Genomic DNA, 14,291 nt, shown 5'->3' on the forward strand with positions numbered 1-14,291 from the left:
ATAAAGACAGGCACTTGCGAATGAGATGTTTGTGTTTGAATAATGTCTCTCTGTGGGTGATTTGTAGTAAGGGCAGGTGAAAAGGATAAATCCTGCCACTAGAGCAATTACAGAAGGTACTCACTCAGCCAGTGATGAAGGTGGAAAAGGAAGTGTGAGTGTATTCTGGGTAACACGATAGCCTGGGGACAGACCATCTGTAGACAAGGCAGAGGGGTTAGAAGGCAGACTAACCCAATCTGAGGGAAAGGCTGGGTTTGCTATAGCAACTCACAGAAAAGTCTAAGTAAACAACAAGTGTAACAAAATGTTGCTCCTTACATGCAGCAAACTGCTGGAACAGGGGAAATATCAGGCAAATGAACAACGGAGAAATGAATCCCATAAGCTGAAAGGGGAGACAGAGAAATATGGAATCTAGTTCCAGGACACTCCCCGTCTGGTATCTGGAGATACCACTATATTCTGGTATATGTGGAACATATGTGCAATACAACATGACATAAGATTGCAAGTTCATGTCCACATAACGATGGGATACCGGCCGGTACCACCAGCTTGAAGTCCTTTGCCATCTCGGTAAGGGAGGTAGGCGGATGCACAGCTCTAGGTTAGCTTGATGCACCACAATGTCTCTCAGAGTCCACAGAACTGATAGTCAGTTCTTCCTTGTTATAATCCGATTTAGGCATTAGGAGGATAATCTCTGTGATGGGTCTTAAAAAGGTTTTAACTATCCCATTCTGGGCCACCCGAACTTCTACCTTGCGGACCCTTTCATCTTCACTTGGGATGGTTTTGATAATAAGTCCCATGGCCATTCGTTTCTTGTCACCTGTTTGTCTTTCAACAGAACCACATCTCCTTCTTGGATATCTGGTTTAACCGTTTGAAGGAAAAAGAAAATGCCGGCGCCAAACGTGACAGTAAATTATAAGTGTATTTGAAAAAGTCCAAACCAAATGGGTGGTAGTCCAATTGATGTCCTTAGATGGTCAGTGGGTGATCAAACGGACTGTGGAAACTCTCCAAGGGATGGTGAGATATGTGAAAATAAAAGAGAATAAATTATGGTGCAGTATATCAGTCAATGCAGATATAAATCCATGAAACATATAACATTAACAACACAATACAAACATGACACACTAGACAAACTAACATTAACACAAGCCAGACTATAAACTAATGAAAAGCAATTTATTAACAACTAATTGCAGGGTTCCGTGGTATGCAGACATCAATCCGGGGGTGGGGGGTAAAATCGTTGCCCTACTCACACGATTAAGAAGTTTTCAAGCAGTGAGGATAAAGACACAGTCTTTGGTAATCTCAAGATGGCGACCGGAGTCTTCTTACTGGCGTCCCACGTGACGGGGATGCAGTATGGAGCCGCACGGGCCGCAGGAGCTGTACCACCAAACGGACATGACGTCACGCTCCTTCCTCCTTCTGCCGAAGTCTTGTCCTCTTGTTATTCTCGTCCCCCACAACACAAATCAGGATACTAGGCTGCTACTACCAGGAACCACAACTCCAACTCTAAAATGAATGATTCCCAATGCGTTTCATGCGCATGCGCGCACTTTCTCAAGGGATGTCACTGCCCCTAAGTCTGGGTGGTTTAAATACCCATTGTCCATTCTTCTGATTGGTCAAAAAATTAATTAAACAATTGAACATGGTAATGATTAACCACATGAGTACCAGGATAGGGGTAGCTAGCTACAAAGCCTGGCTAACATACATATATACATAAAGATCACAAACCTACACAACATAAAACATTAAAAACATATAAAAGTTACTAAAAAGTCTAAAAATATATAAATAATGAATGAAGCTTACAAGAATAAAAATGAGTTATAAAAAGGCCTTCAATTCAAAATCTATATTTAACCCCTTTGGTGAGAGTGTTTTCAATTCATAGATCCAGTATGCTGGATCTATGAATTGAAAACACTCTCACCAAAGGGGTTAAATATAGATTTTGAATTGAAGGCCTTTTTATAACTCATTTTTATTCTTGTAAGCTTCATTCATTATTTATATATTTTTAGACTTTTTAGTAACTTTTATATGTTTTTAATGTTTTATGTTGTGTAGGTTTGTGATCTTTATGTATATATGTATGTTAGCCAGGCTTTGTAGCTAGCTACCCCTATCCTGGTACTCATGTGGTTAATCATTACCATGTTCAATTGTTTAATTAATTTTTTGACCAATCAGAAGCATGGACAATGGGTATTTAAACCACCCAGACTTAGGGGCAGTGACATCCCTTGAGAAAGTGCGCGCATGCGCATGAAACGCGTTGGGAATCATTCATTTTAGAGTTGGAGTTGTGGTTCCTGGTAGTAGCAGCCTAGTATCCTGATTTGTGTTGTGGGGGACGAGAATAACAAGAGGACAAGACTTCTGCAGAAGGAGGAAGGAGCGTGACGTCACGTCCGTTTGGTGGTACCGCTCCTGCGGCCCGTGCGGCTCCATACTGCATCCCCGTCACGTGGGACGCCAGTAAGAAGACTCCGGTCGCCATCTTGAGATTACCAAAGACTGTGTCTTTATCCTCACTGCTTGAAAACTTCTTAATCGTGTGAGTAGGGCAACGATTTTACCCCCCACCCCCGGATTGATGTCTGCATACCACGGAACCCTGCAATTAGTTGTTAATAAATTGCTTTTCATTAATTTATAGTCTGGCTTGTGTTAATGTTAGTTTGTCTAGTGTGTCATGTTTGTATTGTGTTGTTAATGTTATATGTTTCATGGTTTTATATCTGCATTGACTGATATACTGCACCATAATTTATTCTCTTTTATTTTCACATATCTCACCATCCCTTGGAGAGTTTCCACAGTCCGTTTGATCACCCACTGTCCATCTAAGGACATCAATTGGACTACCACCCATTTGGTTTTGGACTTTTTCAAATACACTTATAATTTACTGTCACGTTTGGCGCCGGCATTTTCTTTTTCCTTCATGCCATTTCACTGACTGTACTGTCAGTTTTTGTCTGGCTGCCACTATTGAAATTTCAATTGTATTCCACATGTGTCCCATTAGGGGTATTGTTATTTCTAGCGCTGTTCTGCACCGTCTTTCTTTTGTTTTTGGTTTAACCGTTTGCCATTTATGGCGTTCCTGGAGTGTCACCAGATACTCGCGTCTCCAGCGATGCCAAAATGTGTTGGCCAAGCGCTGCACCTGTCTCCACTGACGTTTGTACATATCCTTAGCGTTGAAACCTTCGACTGGGGTGGGGATGTTCCCTACTTTCTGGGTAAGAAGCATTGCTGGTTTCAAAATACTTGGCGATTCTGGATCTGTTGACACTGGAATCAAAGGCCTAGCATTAATTATCACTGATATTTCGGCCATAAATGTTGTTAACACTTCGTGGGTGAGTCGAGTCAAATCGTTTTTCAGCATCATAGAGTCCAAGATACGCCGGACCACCACGATCATGCGTTCCCATGCTCCACCCATGTGAGAGGAGTGAGGAGGGTGGAATGTCCACATACACTCTTGGTCACGCAGGTATTTCTGGATACTGTTGCCTCTATTATCTTTAGTGTTTATTTGTAATTCCTTTCATGCTCCAACAAAATTGGTGCCGCAATCGGAGCGTATTTGTTTAACTGCTCCTCGGACTGCAAGGAATCTTCTGAGGGCATTTATGAAGCTTGAAGCATCCATAGATTCTATGATCTCAATGTGTATAGCTCGCGTGCTCATGCAGGTGAAGAGTACCGCTCATCGTTTACTGTTTGCTAGTCCGCCCCTCGTTCTACAGGAAATGACCATCCAGGGCCCAAATACATCACGTCCTACCCAGGTAATGGGGGGTTCTGTATTAAGTCTGTCGATAGGTAAATCTGCCGTCCTTTGGTCTTGCCTTTTGCCTCGCAGCATTTGGCACCTAACACATTTGTGGAGATTGCTGGCCACGCACCTTTTCATGCCAACAACCCAAATGCCCGCCGCCCTAATAGCGCCTTCAGTGAAGTGTCGTCCCTGATTCATGACTTGTTCGTGGTAGTAGCGCATCAACAAAGTGGCGATGTGATGCCGGCCAGGGATGATAAGTGGATTGCTCTCCTCCCTGCTCAGTTGGGACTTGTTGAGGCGGCCTCCTACTCTCATGAGGCCGTCATCGTCAATGAAGGGATTCAACTTCCAAAGTGAGCTTTTTTTGGGGACACTCTTCCCTCCACAAATGCAACTGATTTCTTCTGCATACGTTTCTCTCTGAACATGACGGAGAAAAGTTTCCTTTGCCCTTGTGACTTCCTCCACGGTGCGTAACTCTTTGCAGATGTGCAAGCCATGGCAGCCGGTTGTTTTACCATCTGGTGTCTGGTGGAACGAGAAGGCTATATGCCCGAGATGGGCTACTGCTCGCAGGATGGCTGTCCACCTTGAGAAGCGATGGAACCGATGTGATCCGAATACGTTTCTGTGCAATACATTGGTGAGTAGCACGGATACTTGTGGGGGCCTTATCTCCCTATCCTTCAAAGTCGCCAACTGGGGTTGGTGGTGTTTCCGCGGGTTGCGCAAGGAACGTTGGTCCTGTGAGCCACGACGTATTCTGCAGTTGCGCTGCGGGTACTGATCTTATGGCATGGTCTGCAGGATTTTGGTCTGTTGGCACATGGTGCCATTGTTCTGGTCGGGTTGACTTCCTGATTCTTTCTACGCGGTTGACACGTATACGTAGAATCTTCTTTTCTTGTTGCATATGTAGCCCAGGACCACCTTGCTATCTGTGTAGAATCTGACGGCATCTGGTTTGCTGTCCATCTCATTCTCGATGAGCTCCACCAGTTCTACTTCTAACACTGCGCCACATAGCTCGAGTCTGGGTATAGTATGGTCGGGTTGTGGCGCCAGCTTAGCCTTGCCAAGGATGAACCTGATGTGGTAACTTCCACCCACATCCGTAGTTTTTAGGTAGGCCACTGCTGCTATGGCCTTTGTGGAGGCATCTGAGAATACGCAAAGCTCTTTGCTGTGTGCGGCAGTGAGAGATATAGGTGAGTAGGGGCGTGGGATCTGAAGTTGCTCAAGGGCCTTCAAGGAATACTTCCACGTTTCCCACTCTTTCCGTTTTTCTGGAGGTAGTCGGGTGTCCCATTCCTGCCTTTCGAAAGACATTTCTCTGAGAAGAGACTTCCCTTGTATAGTGACAGGAGCTACGAATCCTAGCGGATCGTAAAGACTGTTAACGGTGGACAGGACTCCGCGACGTGTGTAGGGTTTCTCTTCAATGGCTACCTGGAACGTAAAGGTATCTGTTTTAAGATTCCAGCTTATCCCCAGGCTCCGCTGTATGGGAGGCGTGTCGGTTCCCAGATCCAAATTCTTGAGATCGTTTGCGTGGAACGCCTTCATCTCTATGGCACTTTTGGAAGCTATTTTGTGCAATCTTAGGTTGGCGTTTGCTAAAATCTTTTGTATCCTTTTGAGTAGATCTATGGCTTTTTCTTCGGTGGGAACCGATTTTAATCCGTCGTCCACATAGAAGTCTCTCTCGACGAAGTTCCTGGCGTCTTTTCCGAACTCTGCTTCTCCGTCTTGGGCCGTTCTTCTGAGGCCGTAGGCAGCCACATCAGGTGATGGGCTGTTCCCGAAGACATGTACTTTCATGCGGTACTCTATGATTTTGTTTTCTATATCGTCATCTTGGTACCACATGAATCTTAGGTAGTTGCGGTTGTCTTCTCGCACAAGGAAGCAGTGGAAGATCTGTTGAATGTCTGCTGTTATGGCGATTGGCTCCTTGCGGAAGCGGATCAACACTCCCAGAAAACTGTTCGTCAGGTCCGGCCCGGTGAGGAGAACATCGTTTAGGGAGACTCCCTGATGCTGAGCACTGGAGTCGAATACCACTCGAATTTGGCCAGGTTTCTGGGGGTGGTAGACGCCAAATGACGGGAGGTACCAGCATTCTTCGCCTTCTCGCAGTGGGGGCGCCGACTCTGCATGACCACTGTGGAAGATTTTCTGCATGAAGGCCACAAAGTGTTCCTTGGTCTCCGGTTTCCTTTGTAGGTTACGGCGAAGCGAAGCGAGGCTAGACATGGCGTGGTCTCTGTTGTTTGGGAGGCGTCTTCTTGGCGAGCGGAATGGTAGTAGGGCCACCCAACTGCCTAATTCGTCCTTGAAGAGCTCCTTATCCATTAACCTCAAGAATTTTTTATCTTCCATTGATGGCGCCTGTTTGTCGTCGTCCTTTGTTGTCTGGAACGCTATACACCCTAGGTCATTTGAGTATTTTTCTGTCACAAGGTCTCGAGCTTCTCGTGGATCTGGAAGTGGTTCGGACAGGGTTTGAAGTGGGATGCACGACCGTTCTCCAACAAGTTTGTTCATAGGGTGTCTACGGTGTCGAGTCCTCGTATCCTGTCTATGCATACTTCTCCCACTACCACCCATCCTAGATCGAGCCTTTGAGCGCTTGGGCCGTTGTGGTCCCCGTTTTGCTGTTCGCGGATCTTGTGTGCTCTCATGATGTCCCTGCCAGCATGATATGGGCGCCTTCGTCTAGTGGTGGGATACGATCGGCAATAGCTTTTAGATGGGGATGGCGTCGCGCCACGTCTGGTGTGGGGATTTCGCTCCTATCTTCTGCCATGTGATTGCACTCGATGAGAGTGGGAAGGGGCATTTTCACTTTGCCGTCTCTTGAGAATATGGTGTAGTCATTCACTCTTCTCCCTGTAGTCTCCATTCGCCCTGCGCACGTTCTGAGAGTATAAGGAGAAGCGCTGTCTTGTATGTTGAACATGTCGAAAAATTCTGACCTGACCGGCGATCGGTGGCTCTGGTCGTTGATGATTGCATACATCCTTTTAGCTCTTTGGGGTTGTCCCTCTGGGTGCACTGCTACAAGACATATTTTAGAGCAAGATCTACCGTCACTTCTTTCTCCACATACCTCTGTGCATTTGGACGCTACCGACGTCGTGGGGGGTGTATCTCCCACTTCTTCCTCCCCGCCCTGCTTTGTCGAAGGGATAGGGGCTTTGCTTGATTTGGGCTTCATAGCCTCCGGGTGTAAAGCGGCTATGTACCTGTCGCTATCGCACTATGTGCATTTCATAGCTTCTTTGCGGCCCTTGAATAAATGAGTAAGTTCTTTCGCTCCTCTATGGGCTTCATTTCTGAATCCGATACACTTGTTAAGCGGATGCAGCCTTTTGTGTATAGGGCATTCTTTGTTAAGGTCCCTTGGTTTCTTGTCCCTGATGGCCGCCTGGCCGGGACTCGCGTGAGTCGTAGGGGGCACGTCCGTCCTGTGGATCGAAATGGGTGTTCTGGCGTCCTTGTATCTCGCTGCTGACCTTTCGTTCCTTGGGTGGCTGGCACTGGATGTGGTCTGCGCACCTAGGATGAAGCTGGGGTCGTTTCTCTTCCTTGCTGCTACGTGAATGAAGCTCAAGAAAACTGAGAATGGGGGGTAGACGACTTGCTTCTCCCTTTTGTATTTGGAGCCTTGTGAAATCCACCTTTCTTGGAGGTTGAAGGGTAGTTTCTCCAGGATGGGTCTCACTCCACGAGCTGAGTCTAAGACGTTGAGACCTGTTAGGGAATGGTCTTTTCTTGAAACCTCCAGCTCTTGCAGCCGGTCTCCGAGCTCTCGTAACTTCGAGTAGTCTCTAGTTGTGATCTTGGGAAAGCTGTCGACTCTTTTGAAGAGCGAATCCTCGACTGCTTCGGGGCTACAGTAGCACTCTTCTAGCCTTTCCCACACTAGGTCAAAACCTACTTAGGGGTGGTTCGCGTTTGCCGTCCGAAGTCTCTTCGCGTGCTCCCTGGATTCGTTTCCCAGCCATTTAAATAGCAGGTTGAGCTCTTCCCTTGCTGAGAAGCCCAAGCTGTTGATTGCGTCCTTGAACTTGAACTTCCACGTCCGGTAGTTCTCAGGGCGGTCGTCAAAGCTGATGAGTCCTGTTTGCACCAGGTCACGCCAGATCATGTACTTGGCTATGTCTGTCAGGCCTGAGGCGTCGGCGTGTTGGTCATGTTCTGAGGTAGTTGCTGGGAGGGTCTGTACGGTCACCTCCTGCTTGGCGTGGACGCGTGATGGCTGCTGGTCAGTGTGAGGGGCTGTTTTCTCCCGTGTGGGTATACCTGGATTGCGAGCCTGTTGTGGTGCATCCGTGTGCGCGCTGGCGTGTGGATCACTGTTGCGGCTGTGGCTATCCCAGGCAGCATGTACCACTGAAGGAACAGCATCTTCTCCTCGTGGAGCTAGCAAGTCTTCGGTGTCTGTGGAGTCACTCCCTCTGTGTTGAGATGGTGCGCTGGTGTTTATACTGAAGAGGCTCCTTACGTAGTCTTCAGTACATTGGGCTGCATCCTCTGAGGCTATCCGTCTGTACGGTTGCTCCCCGCCGTCCTGTTGCGCGGCTGCTTCTAGGACTTCAGCTTGGGCTATAGCGGCGGCGGCTTCCTTCTCTTGATTAAGTGCCTCTAGTTCCGCATCAAATTCGGCTTTCTTACGCGTAGTGGCTGCGGCGGTAGCGGCGGTGGCATTAGCGGCGGCTGCGGCATTAGCAGCGGCTGTCTGCTCCTCCTTTTCTATGCGCGCTTTTCCTGCTCTTACGGCTGCCTCTCTCCGACTATATTTGGCCCTGGCACGTGCGGCCTCTGCAGCGGCACGCGCCTTGGTAGCGTTTGTGCTTGCACTGGACACGTTAGATTGCGCTGATCTTGCTGACCTTGATGAGTGTCTGGATGTGCTCGAGCGCTGCGATACGGTCTCCAGGAGGAGCTCTTTTCTCTCGCTTTGGGCGTCTGCGATGGCGGTTCGTACGCGGCTGTCACGTGTCAAGTCAATATTGTGCTGTAAGTCCCTTTCTTGCAGGCTTTCGCTGGTGTTAGCCCTGGCCAATAAGTGACGTATGCCTCTGACAGCCCTTGGTAGCATGAGTGGTCTATCTTTAATTGAGTTATTGCCTGCTCGAGCTGTTGTACAGAATTGCCAGCGCCGGCGACATTGCGTATCCCAAGTGTGGTAGTGTCCCAGGCCAACTCTAATTTAGCGCGGTGCGCTTCAATTTCAGTCTCGTATTTTTCGCGGGCCTTTTGTGTCAGTGTGACTGTCCGTTTGGGCCTTGCGTCAGCCTGCGCCTGTTGCAGTTGCGCAGTGGTCTCTGTGTCTGAGTGATCACTCTCCTGCGTGATGTCTGGTGGGGATCTGAGTTCTGCCATGCTGTAGGTGTGTGTAGGCCTTTAGCCAGTGCGTGTGGCGTGCTGTCTTTTACCTGTGTCAGCGATGGGCGACTGTCTCAGATGATGCCGAGCGGTGTCCTGCAGCGTTCAGCGTAGGGGTAGCTGTACTCACATGTGTCCGGTGGCTCTGACCCGTGTCCTGGCGGGTGTCCGGTGGCGTGGCCCTTTGTGGCACTAGCCGGGAGACGTGCGCAGGGGGTAGGTGAGATGGTAGCTCCTCACTGAGAAACTGTGCAGTGTGTTATGAACTTTCTGTCCACAAAGCTGCGTGTGCAGTGTAAGCTGCTTGCTGCTTGTCAGTCTGCAGAGACTGCTCTGTGTTATCATAAAGTCTTAGAGTAGCAGCTCCTGTAAGTGTCTGTAAGGCACACAGTCTTCCTTTTCACTATTCTGGATCCAGGGTCATGTCTGGGTTCCAAAACACAAGTCCTGTATATTTTCTTCACTTTATTAAGGGAAAGCAGCAATAAAGACAGGCACTTGTGGATGAGATGTTTGTGTTGGAATAATGTCTCTCTGTGGGTGATTTGTAGTAAGGGCAGATGAAAAGGATAAGGCCCTGCCACTAGAGCAATTACAGAAGGTACTCACTCAGCCAGTGATGAAGGTGAAAAGGAAGTGTATTCGGGGTAACAAGATAGCCTGGGGACAGACCATCTGTAGAGAAGGCAGAGGGGGAGAAGGCAGACTAACCCAATCTGAGGGAAAGGCTGAGGTTGCTATAGCAACTCACTGAAATGTCTAAGGCCTCGTTCAGGGTGCTGGCTTCGGAGGGAGGGCGTGCTGCCGTGCGTGCTGCCGTGAGAAACAAAGTCTTCAATTTGAATACTGGTTGTCAGGGTAGCAACCGCCCTGTCTCCGAAGCCAGGAGTTGAAGCTGACTACAATTTCAATAAACGAAAATTTCGTTTTTTGGAGCTGCAGCAGCGTCACTGGGACCTAGGCAGCCAATGAAATCATTCTTCAGAATGATTTCATGACTGCAACCTCGATACTTACCCTGCTGTGTGTAACCCCGCCCCCTCTCCAACGCTGAAAAGTCTGCTGGGGGATAAACACAGATCGCCCAGCAAATTGCCGCACAGCCTCCCTCCCGCCCTCCCTCCGAGTCTTGCAGCTGGCACCCTGAACGAGGCCTAAGTAAACAACAAGTGTAGCAAAATGTTGCTCTTTCACATGCAGCAAGCTGCTGGAACAGGGGAAATAACAGGCAACTGAACAAGGGAGAAATGAATCCCATAAACTGAAAGGGGAGACAGAGGAATATGGAATCTAGTTCCAGGACATATCTCCTTCTCTTCAAATGAGGCCTGTATTACATTGCAAAGCAATACATCTTCATGGTTTATTCACTATAGGGTGATAGCCTCAATGGGTCAAACATAATTAGCCATGAAATAGAATTGTTGTTCAAAATCAATACTGGTTTCCAGTCTTTTGTTAAAGGCGAAAGAAAGAATCTCCTATCACCTTTAATTAAAAAAATGAAATAAATTGTCTCTAATGTCTACTAGAGATTTTTTAATGTTCCCCCTTCCCTCGTCTCTCTCCACCCTTTCCCTCCTCTCTCCCTCCCCCTTCCCTCCTCACTCATCTGCCTCATCTCTCTCTCTCTCTGCCCCCTCCCCCTCTCCCCACTTCTCTCCGTCCCCCATTCTCTCCCTTCTCTCCCCCCTGCACCCCTCCCCTCCTTCCTCTCCCCCCTGCAACCCTCTCCTCCCCCTCCTCTCCTTCCCCCCTTCCCTCCATTCTCTCCCCACTGCATCCATCTCCTCCCCCCTACCCCTCTCCTTCCCCCTCTCCTTCCCCCTCCCCCTCCTCTCCGTCCCCTTCTCTCCCCCCTGCACCACTCTCCCTCCCTCTCCCCCTTCTCTCCTTCCTCCCTTCCCTCCATTCTCTCCCCCCTGCACCCCTCTCCTCTCCCTCCCCCCCTACTCGCCTTCCCCCTTCCCTCCATTCTCTCCCACTGCACTTTTCCGCCCACCTCTCTCCTCCTCCTGTCCATTCTCCCCCTATCTCTCCTCTCTCTCTGCCCCCTTTCCCTCTTCTCTTTCCCCTCTTCCCCTCTCTCCCCCCTACACCCCTCCCCACTCCCTCTAACCCCTCTCCCCCCTGCACCCCTCCCCCTCCCTCTCCCCCTTCTCTCTCTGTTTTTGCAAACATTTCTCCTGTTTTGCAGGTCTGCCATTCCTGCCGGTGAATGGAAAAACAGCCCAACCACCAAGTAAGCATATACTGTATAGTGAATAAGTGTATTTAAACATACCAATGCTGCAAACACTAGAATTCATGTCTCAGTGTGTAACACCAAAATCTTCAAGCATGAGCGTTCGGCAATAATTTTAGAGCAGGAGTGGGGGGCGTGGCTATTAAAGGAGGGGCGTGTCATTGGCTGTATCGGGGCTGTTTATGCGTGTCTGTGTCCCTCCATTCTCTCCCTCCCCCTTTCCCTCCATCCTCCCCCTCCCCTCTTCCTCCCTCCATTCTCTCCATTACCCCCTCTCCTCCATTCTCTCCCTCCCCCATTCTCTCCTTTCCCCCCTTCCCTCCTCTCCCCCCTTCACCTTTCCCTCCTCTCTCCCCACTTCCCTCCTCTCTCTCCCCGCTTCCCTCCTCTCTCTCCCCCCCTTCCCTCCTCTCTCTCTCCCCCTTCCCCTCTCTCCCTCCTTCCCTTCTCACCCCACTTCCCCTCTCTCCCCCCTTCCCTCATCTCTCCCCCCTTCCCTCCTTTCTCTCCCCTTCCCTCCTCTCTCACCCCTTCCCTGCTCTCTCCACCCCTTCCCTTCTCCCTCCACCTTTCTCTCCTTCCCCCCTTCCTTCCATTCTCTCCCCCCGACTCCCCTCTCCTCCCCTTTGCTCCTGTCTCTCCCCCTGTCTCCCCCTTCACTTCATTCTCTCCCCCACTGCACCCCTCTATTCCCACCCTGCTCCTCTTTCCCCCTGCTCCTTTCTCCCCCATTCCCTCTCCCCTTCTCCTCTCTCTCCCCCTTCCCCTTTCCCCACTAACCTCTCACCCCCACTACTCCTCTCTCCCCCCCTTCTCTCATTCCCCCCTTCTCTCCATTCTCTCCCCCCCCCTGCACCACTCTCCCCCCTTTCTCTCCTTCCCCCCTTCTCTCCATTCTCTCCCTCCCCCTTGCACCACTCCCCCCCCCTTCTCTCATTTCTTGTGACCCCGCTCTGATCTCGAAAGTCAAATTGAACTGTCTCCCCAAGCACCATGCTTGGGAGAGCGTACATGCCTGAGCATGAGCGCATGCTCGCCGAGTGGGCGGGTACGGGAAGATACAGATTGCAAGAAGTAAACTCGGCAAGCGCCGCACGCCACGTGCGCTCAGCACTTTTGTGGACGCAGCCTGAGATTATACAGAAAAACGCTGTGGTGTCGCCCGTAGCGACACCGCGCGAGGCTAAAAACAAGTTTCATACATACGTGATAAGTGTCTATTCCAAATTCAGCTGTCTCCCCGCTTGCTACTGCAAAGCGGGAGACAGTTGATGCGTTTTCAAAATTTGTTTTTGCGCAGCGTGATGTCGCTACGGGCGACACCACAGGAGTTTTTCTGTATAATCGCAGCCTAAGGCAAGGAGGCTGCTTCACTGAGGGGTTATGAATGAGTGGTCCTGGGAAGATCTGTATGTGTTATTTATGTGATGTGTAACCTCTTCCCACAGAATGTCCACCTAACATGCATTTTGATACATGTGATACCAGTTGCCCAATAACCTGTGATAATTACCAGTCCCCACCTACGTTCTGCAATTTGAAATGCAATGATCGATGTGTCTGTGATGAGGGATACATACTGTTATCCGAGGGATCCTCTACTTGTGTGAAAAAGGACCAGTGTCCTGTCAAAGGTAATACTACTTACTACTAATAGGAAAATGTAAACTGGGTCCCACACAAGTATTTACACAAGTATTTCAGTCTAGACCCACACTAAGGTGACTGGTGGTACCTGTTACCCATTCAGTCTTTCTCAACTTATCTCGTTCTCTTCAAGTGAGGCCTGTATTACATTGCAAAGCAATACATCTTCATGGTTTATTTACTGAAGGGTGATAGCCTCAATGGCTCAAACATAATTAGCCGTGAAATAGAATTGTTGTTCAAAATCAATACTGGTTTCCAGTCTTTTGTTAAAGGTGAAAGAAAGAATCTCCCATCACCTTTAATAAAAAAATGAAATAAATTGTCTCTAAATAATGTCTACTAGGGATTTTTTAATTTCCCCTTTCCCTCCTCTCTCTCTCCCTCCTCTGTACCCCCCCCCCCCCCTCCCTACCTTCCCCTCTCTCCCCCTCTCCCCCTTCTCTCCATTCTCTCCCCCCTGCACCCCTCCCCTCCCCCTGCACCCATCTCCACTCCTCTACACCCATCTCCACCACCCTGCACCCTTCTCCTCCCCCTTTCTGCTTCCCCCTCCTCCCCCTCGTCTCCATCCCCCTTCTCTCCATTCTCTCCCCATCTGCACCCCTTCCTCTTCTCACCTTCCTCCCGTCCCTCCATTTTCTCCCCCCTGCACCTGTCTCCTACCCCTCCTCTTCCTTCTCTTTGCCCCCCTTCCCTCCTCTCTTTCCCCCTTCCCCCTATCCCCCTACACCCCTCCCTCTAACCCCTCTCTCCCCCTGCACCCCTCCCCTTCCCTCTCCCCTTCTCTCCTCTCTCTCTGTCCCCCTTCCCTCCACTCTCTCCCTCCCTTCCCACCTCTCTCCCCCATTCCCCTCTCTCTCCCCCATTCTCCCCTCTCCCCTCCCTTCCACCCTTCTCTTCCCTCCCTTCCCCCCTTCTCTTCATTCTCTTTCCCCCCCGCTCTCCCCTCCCTTCCCCTCTCCTTCCCCTTCTTTCCCTCCTGCACCCCTCTCCTCCCCCCTCTCCTCCTCTCAATTCTCTCCCCCTGTGCACCCCTCTCTTCCCCCCTTCTCCTCTTTCCCCCTTGCTCCTCTCTTCCCCCCCTCCATTGTCTCCCCCCCGCACCCCTCTCCACCTCTCTCCACCTCTCTCCCCCCCTTCCCCTCTCTCCCCTTCTCTCCATTCTCT

General features: G+C 49.8%; 1 protein-coding gene across 4 annotated transcripts in view; it reads left to right on the forward strand.

Annotated features, from left to right (window-relative positions):
- LOC142497836 (zonadhesin-like) overlaps nucleotides 1-14,291 on the forward strand; it is a 134,679-nt gene that overhangs the window by 93,909 nt on the left and 26,479 nt on the right. For all 4 annotated transcript variants that reach the window (XM_075606194.1, XM_075606195.1, XM_075606197.1 and 1 more), the window contains 2 exons: nucleotides 11,427-11,471; nucleotides 12,923-13,108. In XM_075606194.1, the coding sequence (XP_075462309.1) occupies nucleotides 11,427-11,471; nucleotides 12,923-13,108 (231 nt within the window). The remainder of the gene's footprint in view (nucleotides 1-11,426; nucleotides 11,472-12,922; nucleotides 13,109-14,291) is intronic.

Source organism: Ascaphus truei, chromosome 6 (genome assembly GCF_040206685.1).
Source record: "Ascaphus truei isolate aAscTru1 chromosome 6, aAscTru1.hap1, whole genome shotgun sequence".
Taxonomy (NCBI): Eukaryota; Metazoa; Chordata; class Amphibia; order Anura; family Ascaphidae; genus Ascaphus; species Ascaphus truei.